Consider the following 14,518-nt stretch of genomic DNA (forward strand, 5'->3'; position numbering starts at 1 on the left):
CAGAAGCAGAGCCCTAGAAGCATCAGCAGTATCTGCTTTATGATAATGTGAAGTACAGATTTACAGATCACGGGGAAATGTATGAACTCCAGTGAGCATCTTGAGATGCAAGTTCTTGCTTTTTGTGATATGCTGGAAATGGGAGCCAAATTTGCCTGTCACTCAAACTCCTGTGCTCCCTGCTCCTTGCACACTTAAATTTCTTTGCGGAACTCTTCGCTTGTCTATTTGTTCTTCGTCCAGTGAAACAAAATGCTATCTTTTATTCTCATGATAACTTTGTTCCAATTCTCTTCTCTCAATTTAGGAAGCATTTATTCAAGCCCAGGCCTTTATAGCAAAACCATGACGCCAACTTACGATTCACATGATGGGAGCCCTTTGTCGCCAACTTCAGCTTGGTTTGGAGATAGTGCTTTATCAGAAGGGAATCCAGGTATACTTGCCGTCAGCCAGCCCATCACCTCCCCAGAAATCTTAGCCAAAATGTATAAACCACAGGCGCTTCTGGATAAGGCCAAGATCAACCAGGGGTAGGTTTTAAAAGCTTATTTTAGCAGCTTATATTTAGAAGAAGAAGAAGAAGAAGAAAACCATCATTTGAAATGAGTAAGCCAGCACTTTCTTTGTGTGTTGGCAGGTGGCTGGATTCTTCAAGGTCACTTATGGAGCAGGATGTGAAGGAGAACGAAGCCTTACTTCTTCGGTTTAAGTACTACAGCTTCTTTGATTTGAATCCTAAGGTATAATGCTATGTGTGCTGGGATATCTTCTGCAGGATGTTCAGTGTCTGTGATGGAGAGACAGAAAAGGGCATGCACGACACACGTGTACTGTAAGGAGGGGAAAGGAGCCAAAATGTTCTAAACCCAGTAATACTGCACAGGCTCGACGGCTCTGCAATTCTTGCCTGCTTAGAAGCTGAATCCATACCAATAGCACGGTTGCGCTTACCAATAGCACGGTTGCGCTTCATGTTCTAGAGAGGAAATGCTGATTCTGCATATGGATTTAATTAAGCTAGTGGAATAATTTGGTATGTGTCTTGTGAAAATTAAATGTTTATTTTTCCAATATTCAGGCCAGCAATGAATTTTGACCCTTTGGGGATATAACTGAAGTGAGAGAAGGCAAGGCGGGGGGAAACAGAGAGTGATCTTGAATTAGACAAAAACTTGTGGCTTTGGGAAGACTAGGACATGTATTATCTGCTGGGCTCCCTCCTTATGGCAGTGGTGTCCAAACTTTTTTCAAAGAGGGCCAGATTTGATGAAGCGAAGGGCTGACCAAAGTTGTTGCCGTTTTTTTTAGGATTGAAGTTGTTGAGCTTTTTAAAAGGATTTTACCCCAGGAAATAAACTGCCACAGGGGCCGGATTAAACCGACTGGCGGGCCGGGTTAGGCCCCCAAAACGGACTTTGGACATGTCTGTCTTATGGGGTTGGAAATTGGAACAGTCATAATCTGATGGGCAACCCAGCCCAAACTTTTGCAGAACTGTTAGGTAATGAATGACTGTTTGGTGACACTACTTCATCCTACTTATACAATGGTGCCTCGCAAGACGAAATTAATCCGTTCCGTGAGGCTCTTCGTATAGCGGTTTTTTCGTCTTGCGAAGCAAGCCCATTGACAGCTTAGCGGATTAGCGCTATTAGCGGTTTAGTGGCTTTTAGTGGATCAGCTGATAAGCGGCTTATCAGCGGATCAGCTGATAAGCGGCTTTGGGCTTAGGAAAGGGGGGGGGGAAGGGAAAAAACCCCGCAGGAACTCGCAAGACATTTTCGTCTTTCCATAGGGAAATTCGTTTTGCGAAGCGCCTCCAAAACGGAAAACCCTTTCGTCTAGCGGGTTTTCCGTCTTGCGAGGCGTTCGTCTTGCGGGGCACCACTGTATCTAGAAGCACCACTAGTTAAGCTGTGTTGATAGAACAAAGACAAAGGGCTTAATTGCAAATGAAGCTGGAAAATGTGTAGGACTGGGCAAACAATCTGAGCAGATTTAGGATAGCTGATTTCTTTGTGATGTCTTTCCTTTATAGCAGTGAGGGTGACTAATGGCTGGCTGGATATATACTAGCTCCCTAGTGGGCTGGAAGTTTTCATCTGCCATATGCAAGCTCTGGTATTTCAGACTGACGCAGCAAATAGAAACGAAGGCATTCAAAAGCCTTAACGATTTGACAGGATTTTATTACTTGACTACAAAAAGCTATGTGCTATAATCCTTAAGCAGGGTCCTGTACAAATGATATGGTCATGTCCCCATAGTACGATGCGATCAGAATCAACCAACTCTATGAGCAGTCGAAATGGGCTATTCTTTTGGAAGAAATAGAGTGCACAGAGGAGGAAATGATGATGTTTGCAGCATTGCAGGTGAGTGGAGATGCTGTAGGTGCAAATCTCTGAACTTTTTTTTTTTTTTACCATCTTAAAGATACCTTTCTCTAGAAAGTATTAGTGCCTCTGACATGCTGACTGAGCTTTGCGTCTTTCCCTATATTTTTTCAGTGGCTAGAATGGTTTGTTCTGATAGATCTTGGCTTCTTCCCCATTTTTTAGGGTTTACTTGAACCTTTTTAGGTGATTTCAAAATAATTTTCCTCCTTGTTATGTCTCAAGCAAAGGAATTTGGATTCTTTTTCGCAAACATGTTTGTATCCATCTTTCCTTTTTTTGTTGGCTTTTAAGCAAATAACAAGTACATTAGGTTACTGAACCACAGGGTTCTGGCACTGAGCCTCTCAAACAGCTGGTGATAATCCCTGGGTTTCCCAAAAATACATTCTACCCTCCTTCTCTAGAATAGGACACAATTTGCCATTTTTGGCACACACAATACAGCACATATAAACAGATTTAATGCCAACTCAAGTCTCCTTCACACTTTATTCCCTTGAAGGGGGCATCACATAATTATTATTTCAAGCGGGGGCATTCTCCTATATCTGTCCTTTGTATCTGATATGCTGCCTGGCTCTTTCAAAATATGTTTCCAGAGTGGTTTAACAATCAATCTCTTTCCCCAGGAAACTCTGGAAACTGTAGTTCTGTGTGGGAAATAGACCACAGCTATTGTGCAGGGAAAAACCTAAGGTTGTAAGGCCTAACATTTATGTTTGAGACCTTCAAGTAACTTGTTAAGAGATACCTATAATACTGATAGAGCTACAGTTCCCAGACATCCCTGGGGAAGAGGGATTACTAAAGCACACTGAGATTTTTATCTCTGTGAGGGGGTCTCCTAACAATTCTCAGCTCCCTTAACAAACTACATTCCTCAGAATTCTTGGGGGTGGGGCATTACTTTTTGTAGTGGTTTGATACTTGGATCATATTTGTACTGCAGACGAGATCCTGGGCATGTCCATTAGCTTCAGGGAGTTTACTCTGAGTAGGACTAGTGTTAAATACCTCTGTAATTTGGTAGTTGGAATTAGCATGACGGTAAAGAGATGCACCACATTTGCCATCTTCTGGAAGTAGAATTGGTCTTATAAGTAACACACACTTATAAGATCACCAAGCTCTGAACAGGTCACAAAGGTCTGGGTACCTTTTGGTCTTGCCAATATAAATTGGAGAGCTTCAAGTGGAGAAGAAGTTTAGCACCACCCAGTAAGCTCCACACTCTTAATATATTACACAGTAGCTTCACAGGAAAATGTCAGGCATGAATGTTACCTTGCAGAAAAAGCTACTCCTCCCCACCCGCCCTGGGAGTTCTTTTGAGGATTTGGTTACGGCAATCTTCTCTTAGCCAAAGTGCGGTTTCATTTACAGTAGTCTTTATTTGGCTCTTTACTCCTTTCTTGCAGTACCACATCAATAAGCTGTCCATCATGTCATCTGAAAATCACTTGAACAACAGTGACAAAGAGGTTGATGAAGTTGACGCTGCCCTTTCTGATCTGGAGATTACTCTGGAAGGTGGGAAGACATCCACAATTCTGGTAAGGGCAGGAAGTGGGAGCTTCAATCTTGACCTAAAGAGTGCATCTCTGCCAAAGCATTGGGGCTGGCAATCTGGAAGAAAACATGCAATCGAGTGGATAGACCTAAATGAACATTTTGAGAGCAGCTCAATCTGTAAATGAGAAACAGACTTCTCACAGTGAAGAAACAGGCTAAAGACTATGCAGTTTTATAACTGTAATTCAGAGATGGGAACCTGTGTTCCTCCAAATATTGCTGCGTCATCCCTGACATCTGGAGGGCCACAGGCTCCATACCCCTGCTGTAATGTCACTGATCATCTACAGTGGATGGGCTGACTCAACAGAGAGCAGGCCAGCAGCTCCCTCTAGCACAGTGTTTCCCAACCTTGAGCCTCCAGCTGTTTTTGAACTACAATTCCCATCATCCCTGACCACTGGTCTTGCTAGCTAGGGATGATGGGAGTTGTAGTCCAAAAACAGCTGGAGGCCCAAGGTTGGGAAACACTGCTCTAGCAAACTGTCAGAATGGAACAGGAAGCGAGACCCCTGGATGCCCTTGCAAGAGTCTCCATTGAAGCAGTCATCTCCTGCTTCCTTCCTCGTTCTCTTGCAGACCTGTTGCTGTGATGCAATAAGCCAGAAATGCATTCCATGCGAAATTTTCTCTGGCACAAGTGTTGTTGCAATGGGTGGGAGCTCTGAACCAGTCGTGCTTTTGCACAACTCCATTTGTTTCAGCGAAACTTGTGCAGGAGACTTTTGCACTTAGGAATTACCGTATTTTTCACTCTATAAGACGCACCAGACCACAAGACGCACCTAGTTTTTGGAGGAGGAAAACAAGAAAAAAAATATTCTGAATCTCAAGCCAGAACAGCAAGAGGGATCGCTGCGAGCAGCAATCCCTCTTGCTGTTCTGGCTTCTGGGATAGCTGCGCAGCCTTCATTCGCTCCATAAGACGCACACACATTTCCCTTTACTTTTTAGTAGGGAAAAAGTGAGTCTTATAGAGCAAAAAATACGGTATGTTGCTCACAGTAAACACTGCAGATCAGAAACTTGATGCAAGAGCACGAGTCTCTTTTGGGTTCATTTATACAGCCCAGCGTCATTAAAGAGTGCTTATTCTGAGAGACCCGGCACTGCCAAGGAATTCCAGTCACGTCGTTCTGCCAAGCACATCCCTTGTGGACCAACTTGGATTGTTCATAGGTTGCAGTCTCTGGAACTGCAGATTTCACCCTCCAGAGATAAGCATCCTGCTCTCATATATAATTTTTTACATGATTGCTTATGCTGGGATGCAACACAAGTCTTTGAAGTTGTCTATCTTTCAACTTGGTTCAGTCTCTCAGCCTTTTAAAATGTGTAAATAAATTGGAGGAAGGATATCAAGATTACTGTGTAAAACAGGGGAATCTGCAGAAGTTTTAATGGAAGTTACCAATCTAGCCCTGCTGCCTGTGGTGTAAGGATTTTGTCCTCTTTAGATTATGGAGCATACCTGTTAAATTTTCCTATCCTAGCACAGGGGTTCTTTCCTTTTCCCCATTTTTTTCCAGCAAGCAACTTAAATGCCAACTGAGCAGTGTTAAGTGGGACTCACTCTTGTCTTGGGAATTGTACCAGACGGATCAGTGCAAAGAGCTGGGGTCTCTTAGAGAGGCCCAGGCAAGGAGAAACAAGCAAAGTGCAGTGGAAATCAAGCCGTTACCTATCGACTTGCAGCAGAGTTAATCAAAAGAAAAATAACAGAGAGGTGCAGAGACATAATACCTAAATAATGTGGGGTATGGGGAGCTCACCATATAGTGTTCCTCTCGTTGAGTAATCTGAGGCACAAAAACTGGATGATGTGGCAAGATGATAAGGAACTCCAGGCATCCATGGGCAGACCTTGGTAATATAGCGCCCTGAGTGAAGCCAAAATGTGATTCCCCTCCCCCAAGCCCTTGCACTGCTTTCCCCAAGCTGGGTAAGCAAGCTTTGGGAAGGAAGCACAAGGGCTCTGGCAGAATCCTAGAGCCCTCCCACCTCCTTCCCAAAGCAGGGCAAGCACTTACCAGGCTTTGATAAGGCGGGCACCCCTTCAACTTGGCACCTAGTGGGGGGAGGGACTAGCTGCGCTGCCCTAAATCAGGCACTGAATCATTCACCCAGTTCATCAGTTCACTGCTGAGTTTCAATAGTTTGTTCTTTATCGGAGAATACAATTTAAATGCAGGCACATGCTTTCCTGAAGACTCATTCGAAATGATCCCTGCTCTTTCTGTTGCTGTAAAGTTACTGCCTCCACTGGGAAGACTCATCTCAGACACTGAGAACTCTTCCTACAGAAGCATGTGCATATTTGGACAGATGGGGAAAGGAAATTAGCTGTTGGCTAAGCAAAGCTCTGCATGCAACTCTGGAATGCCTTTGTCTTGAAATGCAAGAGCCATTGGAATCTGTGTCCATTCAGTTCTGCAAGTTTGAGTAATAATAATAATAATAATAATTTATTATTTGTACCCCACCCATCTGGCTGGGTTTCCCCAGCCACTCTGGGCAGCTTCCAACAAAGATGAAAAATACACTAAAATGTCACATATTAAAAACTTCCCTGAACAGGGCTGCCTTCAGATGTCTTCTGAATGTCAGGTAGTTGTTTATTGCTTTGACATCTGATGGGAGGGCGTTCCACAGGGCGGGCGCTACTACCGAGAAGGCCCTCTGCCTGGTTCCCTGTAACTTGGCCTCTCGCAGTGAGGGAACCGCCAGAAGGCCCTTGGAGCTGGACCTCAGTGTCCGGGCAGAACGATGGGGGAGGAGACGCTCCTTCAGATATACTGGACCGAGGCCATTTAGGGCTTTCAAGGTCAGCACCAACACTTTGAATTGTGCTTGGAAACGTACTGGGAGCCAATGTAGGTCTTTCAAGACTGGTGTTATATGGTCTCGGCGGCCGCTCCCAGTCACCAGTCTAGCTGCCGCATTCTGGATTAGTTGTAGTTTCCGGGTCACCTTCAAAGGTAGCCCCACGTAGAGCGCATTGCAGTAGTCCAAGCGGGAGATAACCAGAGCATGCACCACTCTGGTGAGACAGTCTGCAGGCAGATAGGGTCTCAGCCTACGTACCAGATGGAGCTGGTAAACAGCTGCCCTGGATACAGATTTGACCTGTGCCTCCATGGACAGCTGTGAGTCCAAAATGACTCCCAGGCTGCGCACCTGGTCCTTCAGGGGCACAGTTACCCCATTCAGGACCAGGGAATTCTCCACACCTGCCCGCCGCCTGTCCCCCCAAAACAGTACTTCTGTCTTGTCAGGATTCAACCTCAATCTGTTAGCCGCCATCCATCCTCCAACCGCCTCCAGACACTCATACAGGACCTTCACAGCCTTCACTGGTTCTGATTTAAAAGAGAGGTAGAGCTGGGTATCATCCGCATACTGATGAACACCCAGCCCAAACCTCCTGATGATCTCTCCCAGTGGCTGCATGTAAATGTTGAAAAGCATGGGGGAGAGGACAGAACCCTGAGGCACCCCACAAGTGAGAGCCCAGGGGTCTGAACACTCATCCCCCACCACCACTTTCTGAACACGGCCCAGGAGGAAGGAGCGGAACCACTGTATGACAGTGCCCCCAGCTCCCAGCCCCTCAAGACGGTCCAGAAGGATGTTATGGTCGATGGTATCAAACGCCGCTGAGAGATCCAGCAGAACTAGGAAACAGCTCTCACCTTTGTCCCTAGCCCGCCGGAGATCATCAACCAGTGCGACCAAGGCAGTTTCAGTCCCGTGATGAGGCCTGAATCCCGACTGGAAGGGATCCAAATGGTCCGCTTCTTCCAGGCGTGCCTGGAGTTGTTCAGCAACCACTCGCTCAATCACCTTGCCCAAGAATGGAAGATTTGAGACTGGGCGATAGTTGGCCATTGTGGCCGCATCTAAAGATGGTTTTTTAAGAAGCAGTTTAATAACCGCCTCTTTCAGCGGGTCTGGGAAGGCTCCCTCACGGAAGGAAGCATTCACCACCCCACGAAGCCCATCGCCCAGCCCTTCCCGGCTAGCTTTCATAAGCCAGGATGGGCAAGGATCCAGGAGACAGGTGGTTGGCTTTACTGGAATGCCCATTCCAGTAAAGGCAGGATTCTATTGGCCTGAGCTTCTGATTCCTCAGCAGCTGAAAGAGAAGGAGCTGCGTATGTTGCCCAAGGGCAGAGGGGTGGATTGGAAGTCATTTATAGCTTTGGAGGCACAACTGCCATTCTCTGTTGCAAAGCAAGGTTCACTCTCTTACAGACAGTCATCAGCTGTGGGGGGCTGACCTCAGTCTGGAATGGTCTACGTTTTTTTGGTAGATTCCCACATGAGTCCTTCTCAGGCATTAATGCCTGAAGAGGAAATATCAGTGTGTTGGGGGCATGGAGTGGAACATGCTGGCCCCACCCCCAAGGTTCGCATCCCTGCCCACCTATCCCAGACATTTCCATGCTGAGCAGAGAAGTTCAAAGGGGCTCCCAGTTGAGCAGAGACTTCTACAGCTGCAGGCAGAAGGCCCACTTCAAACCCTCCTTGCTCCAATAAAGAAGGACTGGGACTAAATTAGTAGGGCTGGGCCACATGGGACCACCACATGCAACCCTGGACCTTCTACACACAATGAGATTTTCCCCTTAGGCACATCACCTGATCAGGCCATGATCTTGTTTTAAAAGGCAAGAGAGAATATTTGAACATGGATTCGGTATGGATAAATAAAATTATTCTGAGCCTATGCAGTTCCCCCGGGTCATGTGGCCAGCATGACTAAGCCACTTCTGGCGAAACCAGAGCAGTGCACGGAAACACCGTTTACCTTCCTGCTGGAGTGGTACCGATTTATCTACTTGCACGTGCTTTCGAACTGCTAGATTGGCAGGAGCTGGGACCAAACAGGATCTCACCCCGTTGCGGGGATTTGAACCGCCGACCTTCTGATTGGCAAGCCCTAGGCTCAGTGGTATGAATATAATACTGTACTGCACTGGAAAGTTAAATAGGAGCCTGTCTTTCTTGTTTGAAAGCATCTGAAAAAAACCAGACCATTTAGCCTCTCCAAAGATCTGAAACAACACAGTTTTCTAGCTGGGCATCCATAGCCAGAAAGTCCTTGAAGTTTTGTTGCTATAATTGTTATTTCAATTGAATCAGGTCTTTTCTTGTTCTTCCTCCTCAAGCAAGGATACTGCCTTTTTGAAGCAACCCTGCAAGCATTTTAATAAGCTGAATCGCTGTCCCCAAAGCATTTCCCCTCCCAGTGCTGATTCTTGTTTCTGGCACATGAAACACACAATGGCTGATGTCTTGTTTTCAGGGTGACATCACTTCGATCCCGGAGCTTGCCGACTTCATTAAAGTCTTCAAGTAAGTATTGGCTGGAAATCTTCTGGGAGTGCAGCAAAGATCAGCGAACCTTAATGATAAAAATGGCAATGCTTCTTTCCTAGAATCTCTAGGGGCTCCCTCGGCTTGGCTTTGAAACCTGAAGCAGCTTCTACAACATATACTTAGGAAGTAGATTTTTTTTTTTTTTAATGTTACAGATGGCTTAAACATTTTATGCGCTCAGCCTCTGGATTTATTTTCACTGCCAGGCCAGGGCTTGACAACTAAGAGTATCTTTGAGTATGTTTATTATCCATCTATGTGCTCATGAAGTCCAAGACAGGTACTGGAGTAATATTTCAAGCTATGCAATAATAACCGCAGCTAATCTCTGCACGCTGATCAGGTTCACATACTGTACTTGTGTACTTCACTTTGGGAAATTAAGTGATTTGAAGTGTATGAAAACATCAGTTGTGGTGATTGATTTGGTACCTGCAGTCTGAGGAGATTTCACCCCTCCCATATCCAAGAATCTCCTGACGAGTCTGCTGATTCTCCAGAGAGGAGGAGCAGTGTTCTGCTTTCTACTTATTCAACTCCAGCACCAAGTCAGGCAGTCAGGCAGTCAGTGTGTCGGAGAGAGAGAGAGACTGAGTGTTAGATATCGTGTGTAGAGATAAGGTTGCTGCTAAGAGCAGCTGCAGACACTCAGTGCAGCATTCATTTATGCTTAGACCTATTTAGCTCTGTATATAGTCTTGTATTATAGTTGTGGTTATAGAATAAAAGGAGATATTCTACAGAGCTGCTCTCCGAGTTGTTTATACACTGCCAGACTCTGCTATACTCTGCTGTGCGACGACTGTATTGTGGAAGTGAATCCGGTGCTCACAACTCTAAGCTGTGAGTCCACAGCACTTTGACCTGGTGGTCTCTGGAAGTGCTACCCAGCTCGCTTAGCCCAGTCGGGGTTGAAGTGCATGAGTCCAGTTGGTGACACTGGCTCAAGGGCGATGCATCCCTCAGTGCTAAATGAATAACGCCAGAATTGTATATACGTCTGTGCGTGAAGTGACCCATTGTTCGAATTTATGGGTTGAATCCAATGCTGGTCCTATTCAGAGTAGACCCATTTGAATTAATGGCCCTCCATGAGTCATTTCCATTCATTTCAGTGGGTCTGCTCTAAATTGGGAATAGCACTGGATGCAGCCAATGGCTTCCATATTGGAGGATAAGAACTGCCGAATGGTTTGAGACCCAGCATCTTACGTTTTAGATATTAAAACTGGTCCTTTACTACTCCTTAGATCAGTAGCTGGTGCTGAAATGTTTTCTGTGATAGAGTTCACCCTGGCAGCCATCCCAGCTGTCCTAAAATTAGGGACTGTTGCGTAGCTTGAAATATCATTCCAGTACCTTCCTTGGACTTCATGAGCACATAGATGGATAATAAACAAGCTTGATTCCGGCCAGTTTGCTCTATTTAAGCTGCCAGAAAACACCAGCTTTAGGCTAGCTGCGCTATTCTTTAGTCAGATTTATTTTGATTTTTAAATAAGGCTTTTTATTTGGAGGGGGGAGGAAGAGTATTATCTTGGATCAGGGCATGTGGAAACTGGAAACAGTTGTGTCTGGACTTTGACTAATGTCTTGGCAGCCTTAGTCGTCTATTGCAAGCTAATACCCACCATACTCTGGACATGACAGGAATCCAGGAATTGGTTGTATGTGTAATATAGCGAGGTATGTAGAGGAAGTGGTGAACGGTTGTTTGCAAGGCAACACATTAAAACGTGGGCTGCTTTCTGGGCTATCAGTGGTCCCTAGGAAGTCCTAGTCATCCTTGCAGTGTGTTATAGGCAGCTGCTTCTCCATCCCCACCCCAATTCTTTTCATATTGTGGGGTGGGGAGACGCTAAACTGCCTTTCCCTTTTGTTTCCTGGGCATTTCCTTTCGTTGTAAACACCATCAGGCAACCTGAGACGTATCAGAGAGCTGCAGTTTTAAAGTGGAAGCCAGCGTGGTGCTGGCAGAATGTTGGATTTAGATGACGAAGGGAACCTGGCTTCAAACGGTCCCTTCTCTGTGAAACTTGCTGGGTGATGTGGCAAGTTGTATGCCGTCTGCTAGACTTAGCCCTCGGGGTTGTTGCAAGGATATAACAGGCTAAACACTTTTGAGTACAATGCCCTAGAAAAAGAGTGCGCTTAAAATCTGGCTTATTGTTTTTGCTTTTTTTAAGTGAGCAGCAGGATTCAGGAGAAAAAATATCAGGCTGGGCCCACTGTAGATTTCTCCAAAGACCAGGAAGTGTGTATTTGGGGCATGTGGAATGGGCAATCCTCCTTGCAAATGGCCAAAAGGCCAGCATGGGGGTGAAGTAGGACCTTGTTTGGTGCTAAAACGAAAAGCTGCACTGGAGAGCAGGAACTGGAGGCAAATGCCTATGCCTCTGTTGAATCACAAGCGCATTAAGAATAAACAGCAGCAACAGCAGCAGCTGGCAAACATCCTGCCTTCCAAGAAACCTATCCACGTTGATTTATTACTCAAGCAGTTTCTGCACAACTGCAGCAGGGTTCTGGAATCTGCTGCTACTTTGCCTAGAGTGCTCTGGTTTGTGAGGGGCCTAGTTATTGCCAGCCCATGCAGATTACAAAAAAACCACAGCTGAGTTGCACCACATATTACAGGGTAGGATTCATCAACCGGGTGCTCCTCTGCTCTTTCTGGACTACAACTCCCATTTGCCGCAGCCAGCATGGCTGTTGGGATTTGCAGTCCAAAATAGCTGAGCGGTATCCGGTTGATGGAGCCTGGAAAATGCAGTTCAACACCTGACTATAGCTATGCGTTGCAGGGGAAGTTCAGCAACTGCAGATATAGAGGTATTTGCTTGCTTGCTTGCCCAGTCACTCTGGGCAGCTGCCAACAAAAAATAGTAAAAACACAACACAACATCACACACTATGACTTGCAGAGAATTAGAATTGTAGCGTTGGAGGCGACCCCAAGGGTCATCTCGTCGTCTTCTGTGTGAACCGGTACCTTCACACATTCACACTGAGGCTTATGCTGAGAGTTCCCCTCCAAAAAATAAAATAAAGATGGTGGGTAGAAAAGAATATCAAGTCAGTGGAGCAGCTGCATGGTTGACCATTCATATGGAAGCCCCAGTTGGCATGGAATGGTTATCTGTATGTAAGCAGGCAAGCTCATACCATTCCTCTGTCCCATAATTCAGCATTGGTTCCTGATGAAAATATGAGCCAAGGCAATGTGTCCCTTTTGTATACAATAAGCCTGCAACTTAGCCAGGGGTTCCATTCTGGGGATTGCACCGAAAACCAAAATAGCTCATACTCAAAACGTATTGGGTTCAATGGTGGGTGGCCAAAGTTGTTTTTTCTTGAGACCCTCCTCCATTTTTTGTTCTTGTTTTTTGCTGTGTGCATAAAGCTGAATAAAGCACATAAAGTGAAATGCACGTAGGCTGCGGGCTTTCTGTAATCTTCACAGGAATGGTGGGAGCCATCATACACCGTTAGGCGGAGGTTATCATTCTGCCACCATTTCAGATTTAGTTTCTGGAGATTGCTCTTGGACTTGAGTTGCATGTGATACATGCTGGGTGCAAACATGGTTTTTCCTCATATTCATATTAATTGTTAACAGGCCAAAGAAGCTGACGCTGAAGGGTTACAAGCAGTACTGGTGCACCTTCAAAGACACATCTATTTCCTGTTACAAGAGCAAAGAAGAATCCAATGGGACTCCGGCTCACCAGATGAATTTGAGAGGTAAGAAAAGGCAAGCAGGGTTTTTCTAAAACAGTTTTCCGATTGGGTTTTTTTCAGAGAATTGAGGAATATAGTCAAGCAAAACAGAAAACACCATAATAAAACAAAGCAATACTTTCTGTGTGTACATTTATAGCGGGGGGGGGGGGGCGGAGATGGGGGGATGTGGCTGGCAGTCAGGGAATACATGCAATTTTGGTATACCTCTTCCCATTTCACCTCTAGTGCTGCATTTGTGGTTCGTTTGTTTTTAAATTCTGCAGCACTTAAATAAAAGTGATCAAGGTGTCTTTGCTTGCTACCTAGATGGGCAGAAGAACCCTGGTCCAAGCAAGGGCATAAACATTCCTTTTCGCTTGTCATGCAATATCATCCCACTGGGAGATCCGTTCAGCAGCTGCTTCACCCCTCTGTCAGTCATGTCGTACTGTTTTGTTGGAGGCAGGGAAGAGGCCGTCCTGAAGGCTGTCAGAATTGATGACAAGCTACATTGGCCATTGTGCCACATTAATAACTTTTAGAGGCTTTAGTTGGCTCATGCAGTAGAATAGCATGGCTGTGTCCCCATTTCCCAAGCAGATGGTGCTACTACTTTATCTGCCACAAACAAACCCTTGTATGTGTGGCTGTAACAAGCAAAGTCCCTACAGAATGTTCTGCTGCTGGTCTGAAAGCAAGACTTCATTCTGCATAAGTAAATTAGAGAGAGAGAGACTTTAGCTGTTCTTATTTCTATCTCTGTCAGGAAAAGGGGGGATAATAATCATAATCGTAATGCAATATGTATGCTCCCAAATTAACTACGTAAAGGGTAAAGCAAATTGCAATGAGGAGCTTTTAGAAGACATGAGAAAAAAACAAACTTTTTGAGAAACAAAATCAGTGCTACTTTGTCTTATCAAAACTAAGCTATTTTATTATCTAATAGCATTTCCTGGTTTTAAGCATTCCCCCCCCCATCCCTTTTAGTATGCAGAGACATTTATTCAGATACCATTTGCAAGGAATTTCTGCTGCATCTGACATTCCTAAGGCTACCAGCTCTGCTTGTATTCAGCAGTAAAGTATTCCAGCTTGGAGGGTTGTGAAACAGGCATGGCTGACATCCTTAAAAAAAAAAAAAAGCCTTTGAGGCAGAAACAGGGAGAAGCTGCCAAATGACCTCAGACTATAGCTACGAGGATGTGTTCTGGGGAAGGGAAGCCTGGAATACCTTTTTGGGAGCTTTTGAACAAAGCTGCTGCTGCTGACTGAATTTTAAAAGAATTCTTTAGGAGGAGCTGAAAAAGGACTAAAATTGCATTCACTGCTTCCAAGAAAAGTGATTCCTTTTAAGAATCACACTGCTTCCATCTCTAGAGGAGGATTGTGTTAAAAGCTGCAGCCCTGAAGATGGTGCCCACATTCATCAAGATCCA

The 14,518-nt window shown here is 45.3% G+C and overlaps 1 protein-coding gene across 4 annotated transcripts in view; it reads left to right on the forward strand.

The window, feature by feature from the left end:
* The window catches only part of FERMT2 (FERM domain containing kindlin 2), an 89,606-nt gene that overhangs the window by 59,585 nt on the left and 15,503 nt on the right, over positions 1 to 14,518 (forward strand). For all 4 annotated transcript variants that reach the window (XM_081860914.1, XM_081860915.1, XM_081860916.1 and 1 more), the window contains 6 exons: positions 308 to 533; positions 641 to 743; positions 2,271 to 2,378; positions 3,821 to 3,955; positions 9,283 to 9,332; positions 12,976 to 13,100. In XM_081860914.1, the coding sequence (XP_081717040.1) occupies positions 308 to 533; positions 641 to 743; positions 2,271 to 2,378; positions 3,821 to 3,955; positions 9,283 to 9,332; positions 12,976 to 13,100 (747 nt within the window). The remainder of the gene's footprint in view (positions 1 to 307; positions 534 to 640; positions 744 to 2,270; positions 2,379 to 3,820; positions 3,956 to 9,282; positions 9,333 to 12,975; positions 13,101 to 14,518) is intronic.

The sequence above is a fragment of the Podarcis erhardii genome, assembly GCF_964252035.2.
Source record: "Podarcis erhardii genome assembly, chromosome: 1".
Lineage (NCBI taxonomy): Eukaryota > Metazoa > Chordata > Lepidosauria > Squamata > Lacertidae > Podarcis > Podarcis erhardii.